General features: G+C 48.0%; 1 protein-coding gene across 6 annotated transcripts in view; it reads right to left on the minus strand.

The window, feature by feature from the left end:
• Positions 1-770: 770 nt before the first annotated feature.
• Positions 771-21,018, minus strand: part of Stk35 (serine/threonine kinase 35) — a 39,850-nt gene continuing 19,602 nt past the window's right edge. The window contains exons 4-6 of one of the 6 annotated variants that reach the window (XR_006149686.1): positions 4,072-4,976; positions 1,588-1,653; positions 771-962 (exon numbers count right to left, since the gene is read on the minus strand). Coding sequence is in view for 1 of the 6 variants with exons in the window: in XM_042694671.1 (XP_042550605.1) it covers positions 4,906-4,976 (71 nt within the window). In the remaining 5 variants the exon portion in view is untranslated. Of the gene's footprint in view, positions 963-1,587; positions 1,654-4,071; positions 4,977-21,018 lie in introns of those variants that run through there. The other 5 variants (XR_006149689.1, XR_006149688.1, XR_006149687.1 and 2 more) reach the window with 5 other exon arrangements.

The following is a 21,018-nucleotide window of genomic DNA, read 5'->3' on the forward strand; positions in this document are numbered from 1 at the left end:
CTGGCCTTACTGGGCCCACTAGATCCAGCCTTTACCTCTTTGAAGGTAATATTATCACCTCCACAACACATCTGGAGATGGAGGTCCAGTGAGGCTGTCTGCATTCCAGATGGCAATGGCGGAAGTCCCTGTCCACCACATACTCTCTCAGCCATCCTGATTTACCCAGGCTTTCCTTTTCTCATCAGCAGGACACACATCACAACAATCAAGCAATGTGGTGGAATAACCCGGTACCTAACTTTTTAACAAATTCCAGCAGAACCTGGCTTTCATTGACTCAGGCAGGAGATGTGGGCTGTGTGCTTTCTTCCTCATTCCCAATCCAACCACTATGGCCTGAGCAGAGCAGAGCACTCTTTCCCTTCTCTCTGCACATGGGCACTTTCCCCTCAGCCTCGTCTCATACAGCCCTAGCCTCTCATATACCTGGCCTTCCTGCTGTGCTGGGCATGTCTGGTTTCTAGTGTGGACCACCCTCAGGGGGCCTCTGATGTGTTTGGGAGGGACCACCAATGTTTGTCCAGTCCCCCTCTCCCCCAGCAAAGTGTGGTGGCATGAATTCAGACAGCGCCTGGCCCATCTGGAATGGGAAGACCTGTGTTGAAGGACATGGGACAGTTTTCTGCAGCATGGGAACAGAGGCAGGGAGAGCCCTTCCCTTGAGGGACTAACCAAATGGGATTGTGATGCTATGCCATGAGCTGGTTTCGCTCCTCCCAAGCAGGTGCCAACAAAAACACAAAACACAGGTTTCCAATCACATATGGCTTCTTTGACCCCATCAAATAACTTTATTCACACAAACGTCCCTTAATTTACAAAGCCTCAGTCATTCATACATTAGGGGATCCACAGTGTTCGAGGAACTTAAATATAATGTATCATATCAACCCAAGTAAACCAAGTACAAAAAATATTCATATAAAGTTGTTCACACGTAGGTCCTAGATTACCAGCTTCTGTGCAAAAAAGAAAATAAGAGAAAACAGATTAACTAGTATTTGAAACTAACCTGTGCCTGCCTTAAACCCTCCCTCACAACCAGATCTGCCCCACATAAATCAGGAGGCCACGGGAATGCTCTACCCAGCAGATGGCAAGAAGCTCCTGGGGCACACCATTTCTTTAAAAAGCCCCCCAACAGCTTCTTTCCTCCTATGATCTTGCCTGGGAAAAACAAGTGTGTGTGTGTGTGTGGGGGGGGGGGGGGGAGAGAACATGTAACTTCAGGTACCCTGTGCAGCCCTGGGGGAGGAGGGCCTCAGGCAACTGAGGGCAGTGGGGTCATCCCTAAGTGGGGGCTGTGGATCCAGCACCCCCGCCCCACTTCCTGCCAAGAGCATTCTCCAGACAGGAGTCCCTGACCTCAAAGCCGGGGTGGGGTCAGGGTCTGAGGCAGTTAGTTATCTCTGGGCCTCAGCCTCCCCAATCTGCTGGCCTAGAGAGATGAATAACGAAGCTTCCCTGTTTGGAGGTTGCTGCACCTCCGACTCCCAGCAGCTAAGTGTGGGCCAGCTAACCAGACAGATTTGGGGGTGGCGAGGGGAAGAACAAGTCAAAGAGAGGACTAACCAGGAGATTTACCTAGAACAAGAGTCAGCAGCACCCTGGAAGGAAGGAGAGGCTGGAGGTACTCTTGAGGGAAGAGGACTAGAATAGTGATAGGGAACAAGGCAAAGGTAGTTAGGGTCCTCTCTTATTAGCAGGTAGTGCCTGACTCTTTCCAAACTCCCAAGATACCCGAAGGCTAAAACCTAGATATCTATCCCTGTGTCTTCTTCTAAAACAGTACACAATAATAACATTAAAAGATCCCACACTACCAGCTCTTTTTCTTTTCTTAGAAATTCAAGCAAAAATAATAATCTTATTGCTCCAAACACTGGTTTTCTAGGATAGGAGACAAGTGATATGTTGAGTAGCTGAGAATCCTGGGAGGGAATGATGGAGGGGGGAGAGGTCCTAGCACCACAGGGTCAGGGAGAGGGAATGAAGGGCCCCCATCTTCTCTGCCTACATTCACTCCATGGCTACCACTGGCAGTGCCATAAAGGAGGCCAGGCCCAGTCCAGAGTGAAATCTCCACCCTAGGGTGGGCACATTTCTCCTCCAGCTGTAAACAGGGTTATTTCTTAAGTAAACATTTAACACACTCCCTCTGAAAGGCAGCCATGGGAGCAAACCCCCAGCAGGCGGGAGGATTTGAGTTTCCATTACCTGTCCAACGCCTCTGGCTGGTGTGAGATGAGGCTAAGGCCTGAACCTTAGTCCCCTTATCCTCTTACCCAGAATGGGGTGAGATGGAGCCAGTCTGGAAGAAGCAGATGTGACCTTTTGGCTAGAGGTAAAGGCAGGGAGGGACCGCTGGGGACACAAGACAGTGTTGTACCTGTGGGCAGCAGCTCTCCTGTCTAGGGCCAAAGCTACCTGGAGTGCCCTGGAGACAGGTGGGTGTTGCTTGGGTGTAAGGGGGTTGGGGGTAAGGACCTTCTTTCCCCTCTGGCAATCCGCAGGTGAGAAGGTGTGAGTGCAAATGACAGGTAGACAGAGAAGGAGAAGATGGCCATGTGCTTCTGGCTGAGCCAGGAGTCTGGCCAAGGAGGACAAAGGAATAAGGCACTAAGATCTGTCCTGCTGACTCCTCTCCCAGAAGGCTGAGGCCAGGACAGTCCCCCAACAGTCTACCCTTTTCATACATCCAGGAAGAGAACTACTGTTGTAAGGTGTCTAACAAACTTGGGTGCTGAGATGATTTGTCATGGCTGCTGGCAGGCCCGAGACCCAGGTGGAGGCAGGAAGAGGGAATCAGCAGGTGGTGGCTGATGTCTAAGATTGACTGGGAGCGCAGTTCTGTAAAGACTGCAGGAGCCCCTCGGGGGTGGGCCCACAGACCATGACAGTGCAGGGCACGGAGGGGAAGAGGCAGGGACAGGCACTTGGGACTCAAGAGCTGGCCCTCGTTAGAGCTAGGGAAGGAGGTCCCATCGAGCCAGAGCTGGCTGAAGTCCTGGAAGATAAGGTGCGAGAAAGTAGGCTGCCCCTGTCAGGCGGCCCACCTGTGACCTCCAGTGACTACTGACATTTAGAGCCAAGAGCCTGGGCTGAGCAGAACAAAAGGACAAGCAGGTCACCTGCTAGGCCTCTGTCTGCTCCAAGTTTAGGGACCGTTTTTCCCATCTGCTCATATATGGAGAGATGAGTCCCCAAGGAAGGCAGGAAGGTGGAGCAGAGGAGCAGCATGCTCTGAAATCAGAGGAGGCTGCCGGCTCACCTCTGCCTGCTACCCTCCCTCTCCATCTACCCCTCCTAGCTGCCATTCACAATATACTCAGGAGCCTGCCTGAGAAGTCAGAGGAGAGGAAACAAGGGCCAGGAAATCATAACAGGTTTCAGCCCATGAAGGGAAGGGAAGAGCCTTGTTGCCACCTGTAGCCCCATGGGATCCCAAACACTGCAGTGAGCCTTCTGCCAAGAGGAAGAAGAAATCTCATAGTGCAGCTGAGGGGCTCAGATAAGGCTGGAAAAATTCAAACAGATGCACAGCCAAGAGGGGGCTGAATGTGCTGCTCACTTGGGCACTGCAGGCCCCAGGACTGCTGCTTATGGGGGAAGTCGCTCTTGGTCACACACCAACTGAAACGCCCTCCAATCACCTCCCCATCAGTTTAATGCTAGTTTGGGGGGTGGGAAGGGAAGAAAAACAAACACAAACACAAACGAGCCCTTTCCTCTCCCCAGAAACCCTATCCCATTTGGCCATAAATACAGGTGAAAAACCTGGAAAAGCAATGGAGCAGACAAAGGCGTCCAAGCTAGAGAAGGGAATGGCCAGCTGGGCTCCCAGCAGCAGCCTGGAAGGAGGGGGCCTAACATGAGGATGGGCACCCACTGAGACAGTCCAAGGGGTCAGGAAGATGGCGCTTGACATGTCACTGGATGTAACATGGTGGACCCTGGCAACAGGGCACACCTTCAGAGACGACCCAGGTGGCAGCCAGTTCAGGACACCGCTATCATGGCAATCAATGGTCACAAGACCTTAGGGCCCAAGCAGAGTCTGCAGCACACCTGGGGAGCCGATGATCCTGGAGGCAGCAGGTGAGGGTTGCTGAGCTAACAATGCTGATGGCATCCGAGGAGGACTCAGTGTGCTCCAGAAAGAGGTTTGGCACAACAGTCCTAACCAGACAGTAGGCTTGCGCAACTAGCTGCTCACTGCAGCAGTAGGCATGGTTGCCCTTGGCCTTCTCCCTCTGGGGCTCCCAGTTATAAAGGGCAGAAGAAGAAACCAAGTCCTACCACTGAGTCCTGGTGTGGCCTGGACTCCCAACAGCTTAAAGGGAACCAAACCTGCAGGCTATGCTCCTTTCTGGAGTCCTCCTGGCCAAGCCCTGGCCTTCCTCATCCAGGCAGCTCTTCACCTCTGCTCCTGTGTGAGGTCCAAGGGCTGGCCAGTACCAGCCCACCAAGGAGTCCAGCTGTCCTATGTCTGGGAGGAAGGTGGCCCAGAAAACTCCTATGTCTTCATGTTCTATTCCAAGAGAATCCCCAAACACTCTCTGGGGAGATGGATCTTCTCCAGGGAGTGAGATGCTACAAGCAGAACTTGAGACGCACAGAGAAATCAGAAGGAAAATGACACAACTCAAATCGCTCCCTAACCTTTTACAGAAATGAACAGTAAAATTTACACATGCTTTGTCCACATTGAATTTCTTTAAATGATGCCTGTCCACAGCATAACTTTCTGTTCTTCTGAAGTCTTGATGACTTAAATTAAAAGGAAAGAAAAAGGACAGGAAAAAAATAACAACAACAAAAAACAAAATGCAACCAAAAGGAGGGGAATCCCAAACAAAAGCTTCACATTGCCGGAGGTCGAAGCTGTTAGGAGATCACCAGTCAAGCCACCACCTGTACGCTCTGCTGTCCTGTCCGAGGCATGATGAGACTGTGGGTCCCGAGGGATCGACCTGGAAGATAGAAAGCAGGCAAGGAGTTGACATTTGATCAGAACCTGGAGTACCAGCAACCAACCCAGAGTGGCTCTGAAACTGTATGTATGCTGGGGGCTGAGTCCTCTCTAAATACTTTGAGTAACCTGAGCATCACGATAAACTCTGACAATTACAGACATGTTCTTATTTCTCAGGTCACAACCAAGGCAGACATTAGAAGTAAATACAGATGCTGGCTCCAGCTACCATTCAAGCTTCCTCATAAACCATCAGGAAACAGACCCTGCCAGCCCCAGTCCTGTTCAGCCCTTCCACCCCATCTCCTCATGGTTGCGCTGTGTAAGCCTTCCAATAACCCACTGAAGTTTTCATTGCTCAAATTTAGACGTGAGAAACTAAACTGAAGGCGCAGTCTCACCCACCAACGCCAAAGGTTGATCAGAGTCAGGTTTCTTCGAGTCTACTACTTGGTCCAACTCTGCCATGCTGCTAGGGTTAAGGCTGAGGGCTCTGGAGCCAGAACTGAGTTAGGCAGATTCTGACCCTTGAACAAGAGCCAATTCAAATCCTCTGTTCCTTACTCTCAGCACTATTCTACATTAAATATTTTTATGAAGATTAGGTCATAAGACCTAATGACAGTGATCTAATAATAGAGAGGTGTTGTGAGAAATGCATCATGGTTTAAACAAGCCAAGATGCATACAATGTCAGCACATGGCCCATCACTGACCAGAATGCCACTATATGGTATGTGACTGGGTATCTACAACTTGGTAAGAACACTTCCTATTAGTGTTTGAAGCTGCCTGGCAGGGACTTGGGCAAGTGGAAACCCAAAACAAAAAAAGCCTATAGAGATTAGACGTGAGCCATCCCCATACTCTGAGCCACCTAATCAGAGCTAAGTATAGCCTTGTCCTAGGTGGGGCAGGCCATCTAGGCGGTAATTCCCATCGTCCTTGCACTTGGAATTACCTAAATTTTTTAAGTGGCTGGCTGCACTCAGATTACTGAATAAGATGAATCTTCTGGCTGAGGGCATCAGGACCCTGCCCATAGTGTTGAAAGAGTATGACAGCCTCTAGAAGGCGGACTGACAATGTGCTTTCACAATTTTCAATGTACTTAGACTTGGAGCCTCATAACTCCACTGCCAGGAGCACAGCATCTCTGAAAACCCTAAATATGGAAAGGATTTTGTGAATAAAGATGTTTATTGTCCTAAATTACATGGTAATAACTTGTAAGGCCAAAATAAAGGATGACTGAGCAAATGATCCATCAACTCAATGATATATTGCAGAGAAAATGAGAGATGTGTGGCATTTGAACACTGACCAAGCCCATGTCTGGGTCAAGCTGGAAGTTTAAGTTATATAGCTATGTGCCAGAAAGCAGGAACATGGTTTGTCTCTCAGTTTTGGCTGCAGTTTAACCCCCTTATGAAGAATTTAGGGAGTAAAATCAATCTGACCAGTCTGTGGATGGGTGGGTCACCTGGGAAGTGATAAGAATTAGATACAGACTTCAGGGCGGAGCCCCCCCCTACCCCTAATGAATCCTGGTAACTTTATCAGGAGACTCCAGTCTTGTCATGTGATTCCCTGTGCCACCATAAAACTCCACCAGCAAGAACAGCCATCACCAGATCTGACTTGGAGCCAGAACAATGAGCCAAAATAAATCTTTTTTTTTTAATTTACCCAGTCTGTGGCAATTTATTATTAGCAACAGAAAATGGACAAATAAACTTTGTGTAACACCCTCCCATAGGGAAAGCTGGCAAGAAAATACAGTAAAATTTCCTCTTCCTCCACCTGACAGTATTGAATACATAGCACATTGTTGAGCTAGAGTTTTTAATGGGAAATAGTGCATTTTAATGAACAAGACAGCTCCAACAGAAAAGCCCAGACTAGGCTGTCATCCAGGCACTTCTACGCAGCGGGCAGTGAATCCTCTAAATCTATTAAACAAGGTCAACGTGGCTCCAGCTCCACTGACTGCTAACTCCTCTTAACAAAACTCCCATTGTGGGTCTTGATTCCAGTTTTTTACTTGGGAGAAAAAGCAATCATTGTAAATATAAACTCCCTGATGATCTGGCAGCCACCTCCAGTCCTTGGATTGTAGATTGCTTCCTGTAGATGAGAGAGAACAGCTGGGCGGCTGAAATGAGTATTCAATAGGTACCCTCACCATCAACATGTAAAACTTTGTGAAGTACAACAGAAGCCAGGGAGATCACACAGTCAACATGGTCTGCAAAGAACTGAGGAGAACCTCCTCAGAAGGATACCCATCAGCAGGATGCCCACAGCTACTGACAATGAGGGAGGAGGCAGGGAGATGTACAATGGACCAGAAATGATCACCAGGCCCCCTGCAGGAAGCAAAGCTGACATTTCCCTTCAGCTCTGGAGCTGGCTGTGCTGTCTTAGTAGGATAGTGTCAGCCTGGCTCTTCCTGGGGAGACAGAGCAGAGTTTTGATGGCTGACTGCAGGACAGAACCTTGGCTTCCCGCTCCTCTTTCATCCTATCAGGGAGTATACGCCACCCCCTGAGAACCCACTGCACAGTAGGCTCACTGCAAAGTTTAGGGGCTGGGGAGAACATGCCTATAATTCTAGCTACTTAGGAGGCAGAGTCAGGAACTTGGGCAAAGGTAGCGAAATCCTGTCTTAAACATGAAATAGAAACCAAACAACCAATCAGTTTTGCCTGTATACCCATGTTTAATTGAGGCATTATTCACAATAGTCAAACTGTGGAACCAGCCTAAGGGGCCAATCAACAGATGTGTGGTATAGATACATGGTGAACAGAGCTTTACTCAGCCAGTAAGAATGAACTATTGTCATTTCCTAGCAAATAGAAACAGAGAGCAGTAAGTTAAATAAAGTTATACAGTCCTAGAAAAGACGAACATTACATGTTTTCTGTCATTTGTGAAGTTACAGGGAAACGGAAACAAAGGCAAGAGGGAAGATCATAAGGGAGGTGGAAGTGAGAAAGGCAAGAGCAATGGAGGGATAGGTATGGTCAAAGCACACTATGTACGATGGATGCCATTATTAAACCCCATACACACATGAGTGGGACAGCATTTCAGTAGTCTCCTGGATTCAATCAATCCCCAGCACAGCAAAACAAAGTAAGACAAAGCAGAAAACAAAACCTCATGGAAAGAATTCCTTTATACAGCCTGAACAGGAAGGAACAACCAGAACCACATGGGTCATGTGTCTAGGTTAAAGCAGCCAACTAACTCTCTTTGACATTTGTAGTACCATGGATGGTGTTGGTCCTAGCCTTCAAGGGCCCTCCCATACCCCTCCATCCTAGCAAGAAGAAATTATCAGGTTTCTTGACTGTCTGGACTGTAGCCTGAGTCCCCGATTTCCAACCTCAGCCAAGACTTGCTTGTCCCTCTCAGTACACCCTCACCCCTCACCCCACTGACCACAGAGCCTTCCTGGAAGGCAAAGGCACAATTGCCAAACATGCTGGAAGATGGTGCTAATGTGCAGTGGGCTTCATGACAATGTGGGGATGGGTTTGGCCAGATGAGCAAACTGAAGCTCAGGGTAAGGCTGCCCAGGAAGTAAGTGGCAGAGGACTTTTAACCCAAGCCTAGAGAGACAAGAGCTCGAGTGGAGCTTAAACCCCATTTAATATATTTATAAATAGAAACACTCAGAAAAAGGCTTGGGGCTTAGGTTCCTCTGAACAGGTTTGATGCCCAAGACACAGATGCAGTGCCAACTAGCCAGTGAGCAGTCTTCCAGCAAGTTCCTTGGCCAGCTGTGCAGTTGTCTGGCCTGCCCCCCTAAGAGTCAGGGGAACCAAATTGTTCCCATTAAGCCATAAACAGCTTGGCACACAAAGTAGAAAGAGCTGAGAAGCAGGCAGCATGAGGGTGGTGCCAGGGATAGCAAAGGCTCCTACCTATTTCCTGCCCCCACTCAACTTGCAAACATTGAACATCTTAGTCAATAAAGGACCATCCTTACTCTCAAAGTATCATTTCTTTGGCTAAATGAAATTAAGTAGGGATTGTTTAAAAACTGCTCCAGCTCTGGCCTCTGGTTTTAAATTGTACTGTCTTACAATATGTATAAAGTCTCAAAGTCACAACTACTTTGAAATACAGCATCCTCACTCTGGTCCTCTAAGAGAAGGCTTAACACAGGTTTAATGGCAGACAGACAAAGGTTCAAAACCAAGTTCTACTACTTACTAGCCACTTTTATGATTGAGCCTCCTCTTTTTAGAAAATGCAGATAGTGTCCCTTTGACACTGAGTAAATTGCTTGTTTCAGAATCTGGCACAGAATGGCATTCAATCAGAGCTCACTCTGACTCTTAGGGTGTTACAGGCTGGACTGTCCTGAATTAATGTTGGGTCAAGGTTTAATTTAAAAATCATCCTACATCCTCTACATAGTGGGGGAATAAAGGCAGGGTGGCTCGTAGAGAGCAGTCCTCTGGTCCTCACTGATGTAACTGTCTGCTATCCATTGCTGTAATGGCCCCAGGGCAGCCAGAAGGTGGCAGAAGTATTCTCAGAGCCTTCTGACTACTTACACCTGAAGACAGATTTTTGAAGCTAACATGAAGAAGTCTAGGATCTAGAAGTCTGTAATACAAGCTGGCAATCTGCTATGATATGTGTTGTTTGCTGTGGGGCTATACAGAATTGTCTCAGATACCCACAAAGGGTGGCCAGCACTCCAGGCAACCACTGGTACTTGTCTGAAGGTGGCTCACAGCCTAGTCTGTAGGCTTCAGAGTAGCATAGCAGTCCTACCTGATGGTAAGAAAGACACCAAGCACCTGTGATACAGGTGTAGGCCCTAGCATATACCCCTGGCTCTACATGCACAGTTATCTGTGAAAGAAAATTCTCTTCACAGATGAGGAATTCCCAGTGATGAAGGATGGTTGGCAACTTGCAAAAGGCTGGCAAGTACAAGATCCAAGTACATAGCTAGTAAATGGTTGATAGGGATTCAAACCTGAAGCCTAGTTTCCTCCAATCTACTCTGCTTCTCACTGATTTCAATCAGAAAAGTCATTTGGTAGGCACACTCAGGCTAGGCACTGTATGAACACAATATGTGGTATTACCAGGTGGGCACTCTTACCTAAACACCCCAGGTCTTCAGTGGTATGCAATGATTCCTTTGTCCATTTAGGAATTATCTGCTTCACAGATGAGCAAACTAAGGCTGGGTTGTTAAGTCAAAGCCTATCATGTTGCAGAGTAGTAAGCAGGCTTAGAAGGCATATGAAAATGCAAGGTCTGTCAAGATCCCCTCCTAAGTAGGGGATCAAGTTGTTGTGCAATGCACAACACATCTGGCTGCTTGTACTCAGATACCACACTGGCACACCGGGCTTCAGTGCACTGTCAGCCACGGGACTGAGTCCAGGGAGTCCAGTTCTCTGAAGATCTACCCTTGAGGCTGAGCTAGTGGCCACGGATCTTCTAGCAGGGCAAAGCCATGAATTACCATGCTAGAAGCAGCCCACAGCACAACCTGTGGGTCTCCTGTGGTCGGAGTGAAAGAATAGAGAGACAATGCCTGGGAGAATGCTGTCTTTAGGACAAAGAAAATGTCAGGAAAAGAGGGGAAGGAGAAATCAGCAACTACAAAGGCTCACAGTAGGAACTCAATAGCAGTTTACAACAATCTGAAAGACCTGACCAGGATGCTAGAGCAAGGTAGCTGGACCACAGCTGACTAATCCTTAAGAGCAAGTTCTGGATGTAAGGGGAGGTTATTAAGAGTGGCAAAAGGGTGATTTGTCAAAGGCCTGGGCAAAATTTACACCACAGACCTCCCACTTATTAGCTCTGACCTTTCTAAGAATCCCTCGAGCATCCATCTTCTCAACTTATATGAAGAAATGCCTATTCTTCCAGGTATGAAGGCCACTGGCAGCATATGTAACAGGTGCCATGTAGCAAGAAGGACAAAGAGTGAAGGCGGCTTTAAATCAAATTCAAAAAGCATCCTAGACCCACAGACACCTACATTAAGTCATTTACTTGCTAAGGCATGAATTCCAACCCTCTAGAGTTAACAGTCTTCTTTCTGCTTTGAGCCTCAGCTCCTGCTGGTCTGGTTACTACCCAGGCTTTCCTCCCAGAGCTGTCACTCAGCCTTCCTGGCCCCTCCCCATGTCTCCTCCCAGGGAGCAAGTACAGAAGAGACACTGCAGGGACTGTCCTCCAGTGAGCAGCCCCATTAGTCATGCCTGACAACCCAATCACACCACCTCTTAAGACTACTCCTTAAGGACATGGACAGTGTGCTACGGCTCTGGAGCAGCTTGGGTTACCAAATGGCTTTGGGTGTTTAGGAGCTCGAATACCAAGGGATTGATAGAAACTTGTGAGTACATGTCAAAAATCAATTTGACATTCTCAGAATTACTTATTCAACATGACAGCATTTTAATATAAATATGTGATTACAAAGCTCCCTGTCTTGGGTTGAGTTCCATCTTCATTGCTAAGTGCTCTGCCACATCCCCCCGCTGAACATCCCAGCAGTTACAGTTGTGGAAGAATGCCTGGCTCACTCAGAGGGATAGGCTACTTCTCCAGGCTCCCAGCTGGAAGGGACAGAGCTGGACCAGGGTCCAATCCTGAAGCCATGCTATATTGGGTCACATCTCTCCCCCTGTCCCCCACACACACCTTCAGGGCTGGGTGGGAGCAATGAGGCACAGAGGACCACAGATTTTCTGACACTAGAGTGCCAGTCCATTACAGAACCACGAGGCTCCTTGGCTTGACTCCAGTTCTTTCCACTGTTTTCTCCCTGGCTTTTCAGGAGGCCTCTCTCAAAGATCCTACTGTGTGCAAATACATTCTGCTTATGTGGAGAGGGACCATGGAATCCAGTTGTGGCTAGTTGGGACTGGCTTAGCACTTGAGTCTAAGTCAGCCACAGCAGGAGGGTTCACAGGAAGAGCAGAGTTAAAAGATGGAAACTTGGCTTTGGCCTAAAATTCTGTGGACTCCTCAGATCAATCTGTGCAGTCAGGGGTTTCCCTCTTACCTGCAACACCCCCACCCTTCCCTTCCGGATCCTGTATACTGACTTGTGTCTAGTGGGAGCTGGCCCTAGGAGTCTGAAAGGCAGAATGGCACCTGGGGTGCAGAGGCATGAATACAGCCTTAGGCAAAGGTCCCCAGGGGGCAAGAGCAGAGCTGGAGACCCAGATCCCAGTCCCACTCCCAGGGCTCCTTCCCTGCTCCTCTGTGGATACTTCATTTCCTCACGGGTCAAAGAACTCCGGATCCACAGAGGGGTTCTTAAGTGGAGGCCTTAACCCCAGGAACATGGCTCTGAGGTTATAGCTTTAACAACCCCACAAAGAGCTGTGAAATATCACAACATTAAGTCCCATACATTTTTTTCTGGACAAATGTCCTAACATTTAGTTTGAAAACGAAGAGGCTTCTGCAGGCCCCTAACCTCTGCTGGCCAGGAAGTCACACAGAAGTGGCAAGACGGGCTTCCACAGCTCTAAGCCCAGAACAGTACACTCTACGTGGCCATGGCAGGGGAATCAGGTCAGTAAGCATTTAGGGCTCATCACCCTAGAGTCTACTCTAACAAGGGCAAAGAGGCCCCTCTCCCTGAAAGCTTTAAGCAGAGCCTCCTTAAAGGAGATCAACACTATCAAGAGGGGTAAGCTCTGTGCCTCAGCAGGTAACAATCCGCACATCACTTACTACACTGAGGACACAGCTGACAGGCCCTAAGGACAGAAGAATATTCCAAAATAAAAGGGTCCAAATGGAGCTGAAAGCAAAGACAGGATGCCACCCAAACAGATGTCGGCTTTCTTTCAAGGCAGAGCCAGAAGGTTCAGTCGGGGTGGTGAGTCCAAGTTCTCATACCTGGAGACCCACTCCCGTTACAGCAGTGCTCCTGTTGTCTCTGCACTGGTGACATTTTAAACCTCTTGATTCCTCACAGTGTGTGCGGTCCCAAATCCTAGTATTAAAAAGCTTGCCCACTGCCCCAAAAGAAAAACCACTGGGTGAGACACAAGATATGGATATGGAGGGTTCTGTAAGTGGCTAGCAGTAAGCTGGGCTTCTGGCAGAGTTATCTTGTCTGTGTCTACCATCCAGGATGCATCAAAACCTTTCTTGTCTTGAAAAGTCAGGAGCCAGCGGCTTCCCTTACACCCCTTGGCTAGTAAACAGGTCCTGGGTGGAATTCAAGACCAACCGAGGTGAACTTTTTGTCGCTAGAAACAGCTTTGGTAATTGGCAGTTAGCTACGTGGATACCCTAACGAATTCTCTTTCTCAACTTATTAAATGTGGGGGTGAAACAGAAGCTGCCAATTGCCTCAATTGGTCCCCTCAGAGCCAGGTTCAGCTGAGCTCTCTGCGATTAGCAGAGAAAAGGCTCAGGGGAAAGGCTGGGATTGCTGAGTTCCCCAAAGGAAGAAGACATCTTAGTCCCAGTTACTAAAGAAGAGGTCACTCTTCCATATGGCAAAAGACAATTTGTGGTTACAGAGCCAAAGACTCAAGTGAGGTGGTGTCCACAGAGTGGCCTGGGCAAAAGGAAGACCATACGGCTTTCCTGTTGGAACAGCCAGACCAAGCCCAGCAGGCCTAGGGAAATCACCCCGGCCCTTGCTAAGGGGCTTGCAGCTCTCTTAGGGGAAAAGAGGCTTCCACAAATTGTTAGGAAGAGAGAGGAGGAGTGAAACACATGATTACACCTTATGAGGATTTGGCAAAAACAAAACAGCGGGATGGAGGTAATGTACTGCACTACCCCATAAATTCCTGCATGTACATGCTGGGAGGGTGGCTGTCACAGGACAATTACTGCCTTCCTATACACTACAAAAGGATATGGGACTCAGAGTAGGTAAAATGACTTGACCAAAGCCACACAGCCAGCAAGGAGCAGATCACAGTTTAAACCTAGGTTCAAGAGCAAGTCCCAAACTTCTACTTGTCCTATCTATGTGTTGCCCTTGTCACATATTCACACCTTCTGGAAATGAGCACTGCCAGGTGTGACACCTCATCCCCCTCTCCTGGGGGGCTGACAGTTCTCTCCCTAACTATAGGAACTCACCATCCTAAAATATAGCCGGCCTAAGTCCCAGCCACCAGCCCCACCATGCCTGCAGGTTCCTCCTCCTTAGACCAACATGCAAGGCTACTGACAAATCAGGCTTTCAGTTCTCCAACTAGCACCTGTGTGTGAGCCACCCTGAGCTGTGCTCTTCCCAGGAGTTCCCAGTGCTCTGTGCCTGTGCTCATGCTAGGGGCCCTTCTCAGGATGCCCTTCCCTGCTCTCCTTTTTTCAAGACCCACCTAGCCTCACACAATGCTGTCACTTACTCTGGTGGCCCAAAGATGGTGCAGGCCCAGTCCAGACTTGCCAGGTAGCCTCTTGGGGAGTTCTGTATAGAAAAGCCTGGGCTGGAGCTCTGGCCCTGAGCTGGCACACACCAGTCACACTGCTAAGGGCAAATCACTTCCTTTTTCTGGATCTGGGGAGCAGTATCCAGGACACAGGTAAGGATTTAACAAGATAAATAGAATAGGGAGAAACTAACAGATATTGTAAGTTCATGTGGAGGTAAAAGATGTGCTCCCTGCTCCCCCCGCCCCCCACAAAGATTTCAAGTTGCCTCATGATAAAGACTGCAGTTTGTCCCAGGCTTATTCCTATGCAAAAACAAATATACAGGGCAAAAACCCAGGGAATAAAGCAAAAGGGGGAGGGGGCGTTCCATGAGCACTAGCTGAAGATCAAGTTAAGACTATGGCCATACCTCTACTCTTGGTATTACCCTCAGAAGTCTGAAGGCAACTGAGTCCAGAAGTTTTCTCTACCTTTCTCCCTTCACTTCCTTAACCTCACATAGAAAGCATTTCCCATTTTGCAAATTGAAGTGACTTTCAACATCAACTTTATAGCTGACAAATGTCACAAGAGTAGGATGCAGGGGTTAGGAATCCTTAAGGCTGTCTATATGTAGATGAAGGACCTCTTTCTCACAGGTTTTCAGTTTTTAAAAAAACACAAAAACAAAATGCTATGCTCTCAAGACATAATTATAGCAAAGAACATATGCAAATGAAGACTAGAGAGAGAGACACACACATCAGTCGCCTAATGAGAAGCTGGTTACAGAGGGAAGCACAAAACCCAGAAAGATGCAGCCACCAAGTCATGGGTGTAGCCCTGGGACCCATCCCTACATGAGTAATGCCAACTTGAGAGCCATGCAGAAGGCTTTAGTTATACCCATGTCTTACACCTTTGAGCCACCTCTTCCTCACCTCTTAAGTGCTTCCAAATGGTGCTCACTTTGGCAGAATATATTCAAAATTAGAACGAGACAGATGAGCAAGCCCCTACATAAGAATGACACAAATCATGTCATGTCATCTCTTGCCATCTCCCTCAACCTGCGTAGCTATGGCTTCCTAAGTGCGCTCCCAGCTTCCACCACACTTGTTTCTGTACACAGTTCTACTGGTCATACAGCATATCCTCAATATGCACCCAATGGCTAAGTCCCTAATCCATCCCAGCATTCTGGGGCTCAGGAAGGATGATCACCAAGGTCAAGCCCAGACCTGGATACAGAGAGAAACTGTCTGAAAACCACCACCAACAAAACAGCAAAAACAACCAAACAAACCAACAAGAAACAATAGAGAAACTTAATGCTTTACTGGCTAGCCCAGGCTCCTCCTTGCGTCTCTCCTCTGAGCCCAGCTCCTTTCTGCCAGCTCCTTTGCCTCTGATGAAGAAAGGTTTTATTTGGCCTGTTTCAGTATCATCCCTGAAGAGAAACTGGTATTTTTTGGGAAAATCCTTTTTCTGCCATTTTCTCCATACATACCCAACTAAATTGCATCTGCAGTGGTGATCATGTCTGTTTTTTTCCATAAGACCTATGACAGTGCTTAGGACACAAAAAAAAGTCGTGGTCCCCCTCATAATGAGGAAAGCTCAGGAACCTGCACATGGTTTCCCAGATGCTAAGTCCACTACTAACTCGGCCAAAAACTGGCACAAAACAGGCTTCAACACCTTCAGTGTGCCCATGGCCTTCCACACAAGCCTCTAACCTTACTGTTTCTTCCTCCTGGCAACCCACAGAAAGTTCAGGTAAAAATAAAGTTTCCATCTCATAGAGATGCCAGGTAGAGGAGGACTGAGGTCAGAACTATGTTCATCTGGCACAGCAGGTGCTCAATACATGCCTATGGGCTGAACAGACGTAGCTTCCTAGTCAAAACTCAGAGCCATGTTGAGGTGACAACCATGATTCACATTCCTCATGCCCCTCTACATCTCCAGTCCCCTTTCCCTTGAGGTGATCTCCCTCCCTACCCACAGGTCTGCAGGGATCCTATTACCACCCTGCAGGCACTCACATGGGTCACCCTGAGACTTTCATCATTAGCATGGCTTGCTAGTCTACTTCCCTTGGGCCAGGGAAGCCCAAAAAGTTAAATTATTTCCTTCTCTTCTTCCCAGAAGCAGGAAGCCACAGGCTTCACCTCATTCTAAAGAATGCTAAGGGATGAAGTTGCAGTACTAGGTATGCAGAGAAACACAGGCAGAATTACAGAAGTCATGATTAGAACTTGACAGTCCCCTCCTCTGATTTGTGGGCAGGGATCCCAGAATTCTGAGGGTAGGGGTAAAAGAGGAAAATGGTGGCATGTTTAAGATGGCAGGCTGTGCTCTCATCTAGGAGGGCACTTCTCCACTGTGGACCTTAGCACCATTGGAAGGTGCACAGGGGCCCTCACTAGCTTGCCACAATGGGCTTGCAGGGCAGTCACCCAGGCCTTTTAGTTAAGTCCCCATTGGTGCTGAAGAACCACTGGCACAAATCCTTCTGATGACCAAATACATTGAGGAGTGGGCCCCTTGTTAGGAGGTCCCAGGAGGAGTGCACAATGCTTTGATGGTTTCTTTTAATGGTGCCATACTGGGGCTTGAAGCTGGCCTTGGCACTATCCCTTAGCTTTTTTTGCTCAAGGATCTACCACTTCAGCCACAGCTCAACCTCCACTTTTTTGCTAGTTATTGGAGATCAAAGTCTCACCGACTTTTCTGTTTAGGCTGGCTTCAAACAACCATCCTCAGATGCATCCTGAATAGCTAGGATTACTGGCGTGGGCGACTAGCACCCAGCTTTCTTGGTTTGATACCATGTTAAGGTAATGGGTTAGACCTGTGGTCTATTACTTAGCAGGGAACTCTTCACTCATGTTGTTGGTAGCTTCTAGCAACTACTGTTAACAGCAGTGGTCCTTCCACCATGGCTACTTTGAATCAGGGTCAAGGAAAGGTCCCCAAAGCCTCTCATTTAGTCTGCCCTCAGCATCAACCCAAGCTTCCAGGGACAGGTAGGCAACCAGAGTTCCAGCAACAGGCTAATGGCAACAGTGAGAATGAGCTCTATTACCAAAGACCGTATCAGGGTGACGAGGCCCTCAGATGTCCTACATAGGGGAGGCAAGAGGACTTCTGGACTATGTCAGCAATGACATCTGGATTTCAGTGAAGCCATTTGGCCTGAACCCCAGGTTTTATTAAAGGTAAAGGTCACCCTGCTGTCTATATAGGGTGTGGTACATTCACTCATTTCTGCTGCCCCATGCAAACCCAGGGTTCCTTCCAAACATTCACCAGATCCAAGTATGCAATCCGGTTACTAACAACAACCAAGTCTTACTTGTGATTTCCAGTTCTCTCTGTCTGGTACAAGGGGCTGGGCAATGCTGGTAATACTATGTACTGCCAAGATCCCACAGCATTACATTTCTAACCCAAGCCTTCCACTTACCCTGGACTTCAGCTTTCTAGAAGGGCATGTCTTAGGCATGTCCAAAAAAGCAGAAAGGGAAAAACAAATGGTGTCACCTGGCTGTTGCCTTTCCTGTCAGATGGAAGTGGATGCACAATGAATCTACTAGCTTACATGGTCTTGATAAATTTCCCATACTGAAACCCAACATGTTACACCAAAGCCAGGCTGCTTCCCAGCGCAGTGCTAGGCCTTGCCATCAGAAAAACAGCCACTGTTCTAAAGACTCCTTCCCCAGCTCCACATCGCACACCAAGGACCTTTCTGCAGCATTTCCATCTTCCTCTGTATGTCTTATGGGTGCCTGGGTGGCTTTGCCCACTCCACTCAAGGCCCAAGGGGGCACTTTTTTTAAACAAAGAAACAAAACTCAGATTTTTTTTCTGACCTGTGTATGATGCAGGCTGAGTTATAGCTTTCCCCTGGCACCTCTTACTGAAAGTGAAATTCCTTTAAGTTGGAAAATTCATTGCAATGTTTTAAGGTATTGATTTATTTTCAACTTGGTCGGCAGTTTTAAGACCTGCCATGCCAGAGTTTTAGAAATGTTGGAGGAAATCTGCATTTCCTCTGATTCTGTAATACCACAGAGGACCCACTGGTGGAAGTGGAGAGGAGCTGGGAATTGTCTGCTCTGCCCTATCAAGACAAATGTTAGGCACTCTCTGGAGGCTTGGAGACATGTAGGCACTTAGGAATTTTACTGCTAGAATAGCCCCTTCCCTAACAAAGCCTGAGTACACACCCAGAGGTGTGAACACCTCCTATCTCACCTGGTGGTTACATGGGATCCCAAAATTCAATATGCAGCCCATGGCACTGATGGCTCATGCCTGCAATCCTAGTTACTCAGGATCAGGAGGTTTAGAGCTGGAGGATCACAGTTCAAAGCCAGCCCAGCTAGAAAAGCATGTGCGAGACTATCTTAACCAGCAAAAAGGCCAAACTGGTGCCACGGCTCAAGCAGGTAGTGCCAGTGTGAGCAAGAAAGCCAACTCTTGGCTGAATTCAAGTCTCAACACCCACATAAAAAAAAAAAGCCTCAAATACCACCTTCACTTAGCCTTCCTTTGACTTTCTAGTCTGCCTACAACTAAGTGTCTGAGGCTTGAACCCACTACTAAAATATAAGCTCTGATAGGACAACACTGAAGTCCAAATGACCAATGCCATGCCTGGCCAAGTGCCTGCCAGATGCAAGGAGGGTTCTTATTCACTAAACCTTAGTGGCCCCAGAATTTTCCAACATAGAACTATAAGCAACCACACTAATCAGAGCAAGTAAATGTGGAAGGAAGTGGAAGAAAGTCAGTGAGAAACCCAGCAAAGCCTGCATTTTGCTTTGGGTCCTCATCAAACAGAAATATCCAGACCAAACTGCTGAGAATAGGCTTCTGCCTAGGGCACCAGGGCCCAGAAATAGGATGCTGTCTGCTCCTATCAGAGCCCTTTCCCCATCACTGCCGGCCGAGCTTTCCTGGGTGTGCCCTGGCTTTCCCACTTTCCAACCTTTTGGCCCACTATATGACATCAGCCTCCTCTGCTGCCAGACCCATGGTTATGTAAACACTTCACCAACTTGCCATCATCCCCAGCCTTGCCTGCCTGCCTGCCCACATTTGGGGCTGTGTCAGGATGACCCCAGAGTAATCTGCATGTAGGCTGACCTCACCTGAGGAGCAGCAGGTGGCCCTGCTGCAACGTGCCTGATCAAGATCAGCTGCCATATTCCAGAAGGCCCCATGGCAGCCCTGTACACTAAGACCCACGAGGGATATCAGTGTAGTCCTTTTTGGAGGGGAAACTTAGTCTCTACTTCCAAGTATAAACCTACCAAAAGTTGTAGGAAGATGAAGGAACAGTGGGTTCTTCTCTCATACATACCTGTCAAGCCATGACTCCCAAGATCTTAGGAAAACTGAAATGCTTCCACCGCTGTGAGGGCCAACAAGCAAAGAGTTGGGTCATCAACGTGTAATTACAGTATGGATGGTACTTATTCAGGACAAAGGTGAAAAACAGCAAGACCTTTGCATGTAACCAGGGGGGGGGGGGGGGGCCTCTCACAGCAGGCTATTATTGTCAGTGGGAGGGCCTATGTATCTCTAGGGTCAGAGGCAAACAATGGAGTTGGAAGGTGCTAATGCCTTCAGGAAGCTTTGCTCACAGGTTGATCAGCAGAGCCCCTCAGATTTGCCCCAAAGGATGATGCCTTGACTGTGGCAGCCAAGGATGCCAGGTGCATAGCACCTGGGCTTTGCTGCCCTCCACAGCCCCAGGGCAGACCTGTCCTTTCCCAGATGCTCAAGTATCCTGCAAAATTTCAGGGACAGATGATCCCTGGAGGCCAGAGGCTCATTATATAACCGACAGCTTCTTTTGGCTGGCTGAGGCAGCAGAGACAATTGAGAGATGGCAGCAGCGGGTCACCAGGGAACAGCCAGAGCCTCCTCGCTGGGGAAGGACTCCAAAACTCTTGTCCAGACAAGAGACACAAAAGGTGGGAGAAGCGAAGGCTCAGTTGTTTAGACATGCCTGCATTAAAAAAACTGATCATGCTTCACATTTGTCAATTCTAGCTACTTAGGAGGCTGAGATCTAAGGATCAAGGTTAGAAGACAGTTGGGACAGAAGTGTCCAAAGACTATCTCTAATTAACCAGCATGTTGCCAGACTGGATGTATGACTCAAGTAGTAGGAAGATGATTAAAAAAAAGCTGAGCAACAGCCTTCAAGTTCAAGTCCCCATAGCAGCAAAAACATAAATAAGCAGAAATCAGTGTATACATAATCTTTTCCCCAATAAGCCTTTATTCTAAAGGACTTAATAATCCCTCCTCCTCCTCTCCAGCCCAGTAATTCAAGACTCCACCACAGATTAAGCTGAGATCAGTTTTAGGGGCACAGAATCCTCCCTGCCCTTGGCAGGGCTGCCTTCTTTAAAAGCCTGTTTATGTTTTCTTTTGGGCTACCTGTTTGCCTACAAGTATACTCTGACTTTGCCAGAGTAGAAGAAACTACCGCCCATGAGGAACCTACTATGTGTCTCAAGTCCCTGTCACTCATAAGATTGCCCAGAGCTAGGTGGACAGGAAATTCAACCTAGTTGAGAAAGTTCCATTATGTAGATTATCTAAAATTCACAAATGATTTATAG

The sequence above is a fragment of the Dipodomys spectabilis genome, unplaced genomic scaffold (assembly GCF_019054845.1).
Source record: "Dipodomys spectabilis isolate Male_0828 unplaced genomic scaffold, ASM1905484v1 ptg000175l, whole genome shotgun sequence".
NCBI classification, from domain to species: domain Eukaryota; kingdom Metazoa; phylum Chordata; class Mammalia; order Rodentia; family Heteromyidae; genus Dipodomys; species Dipodomys spectabilis.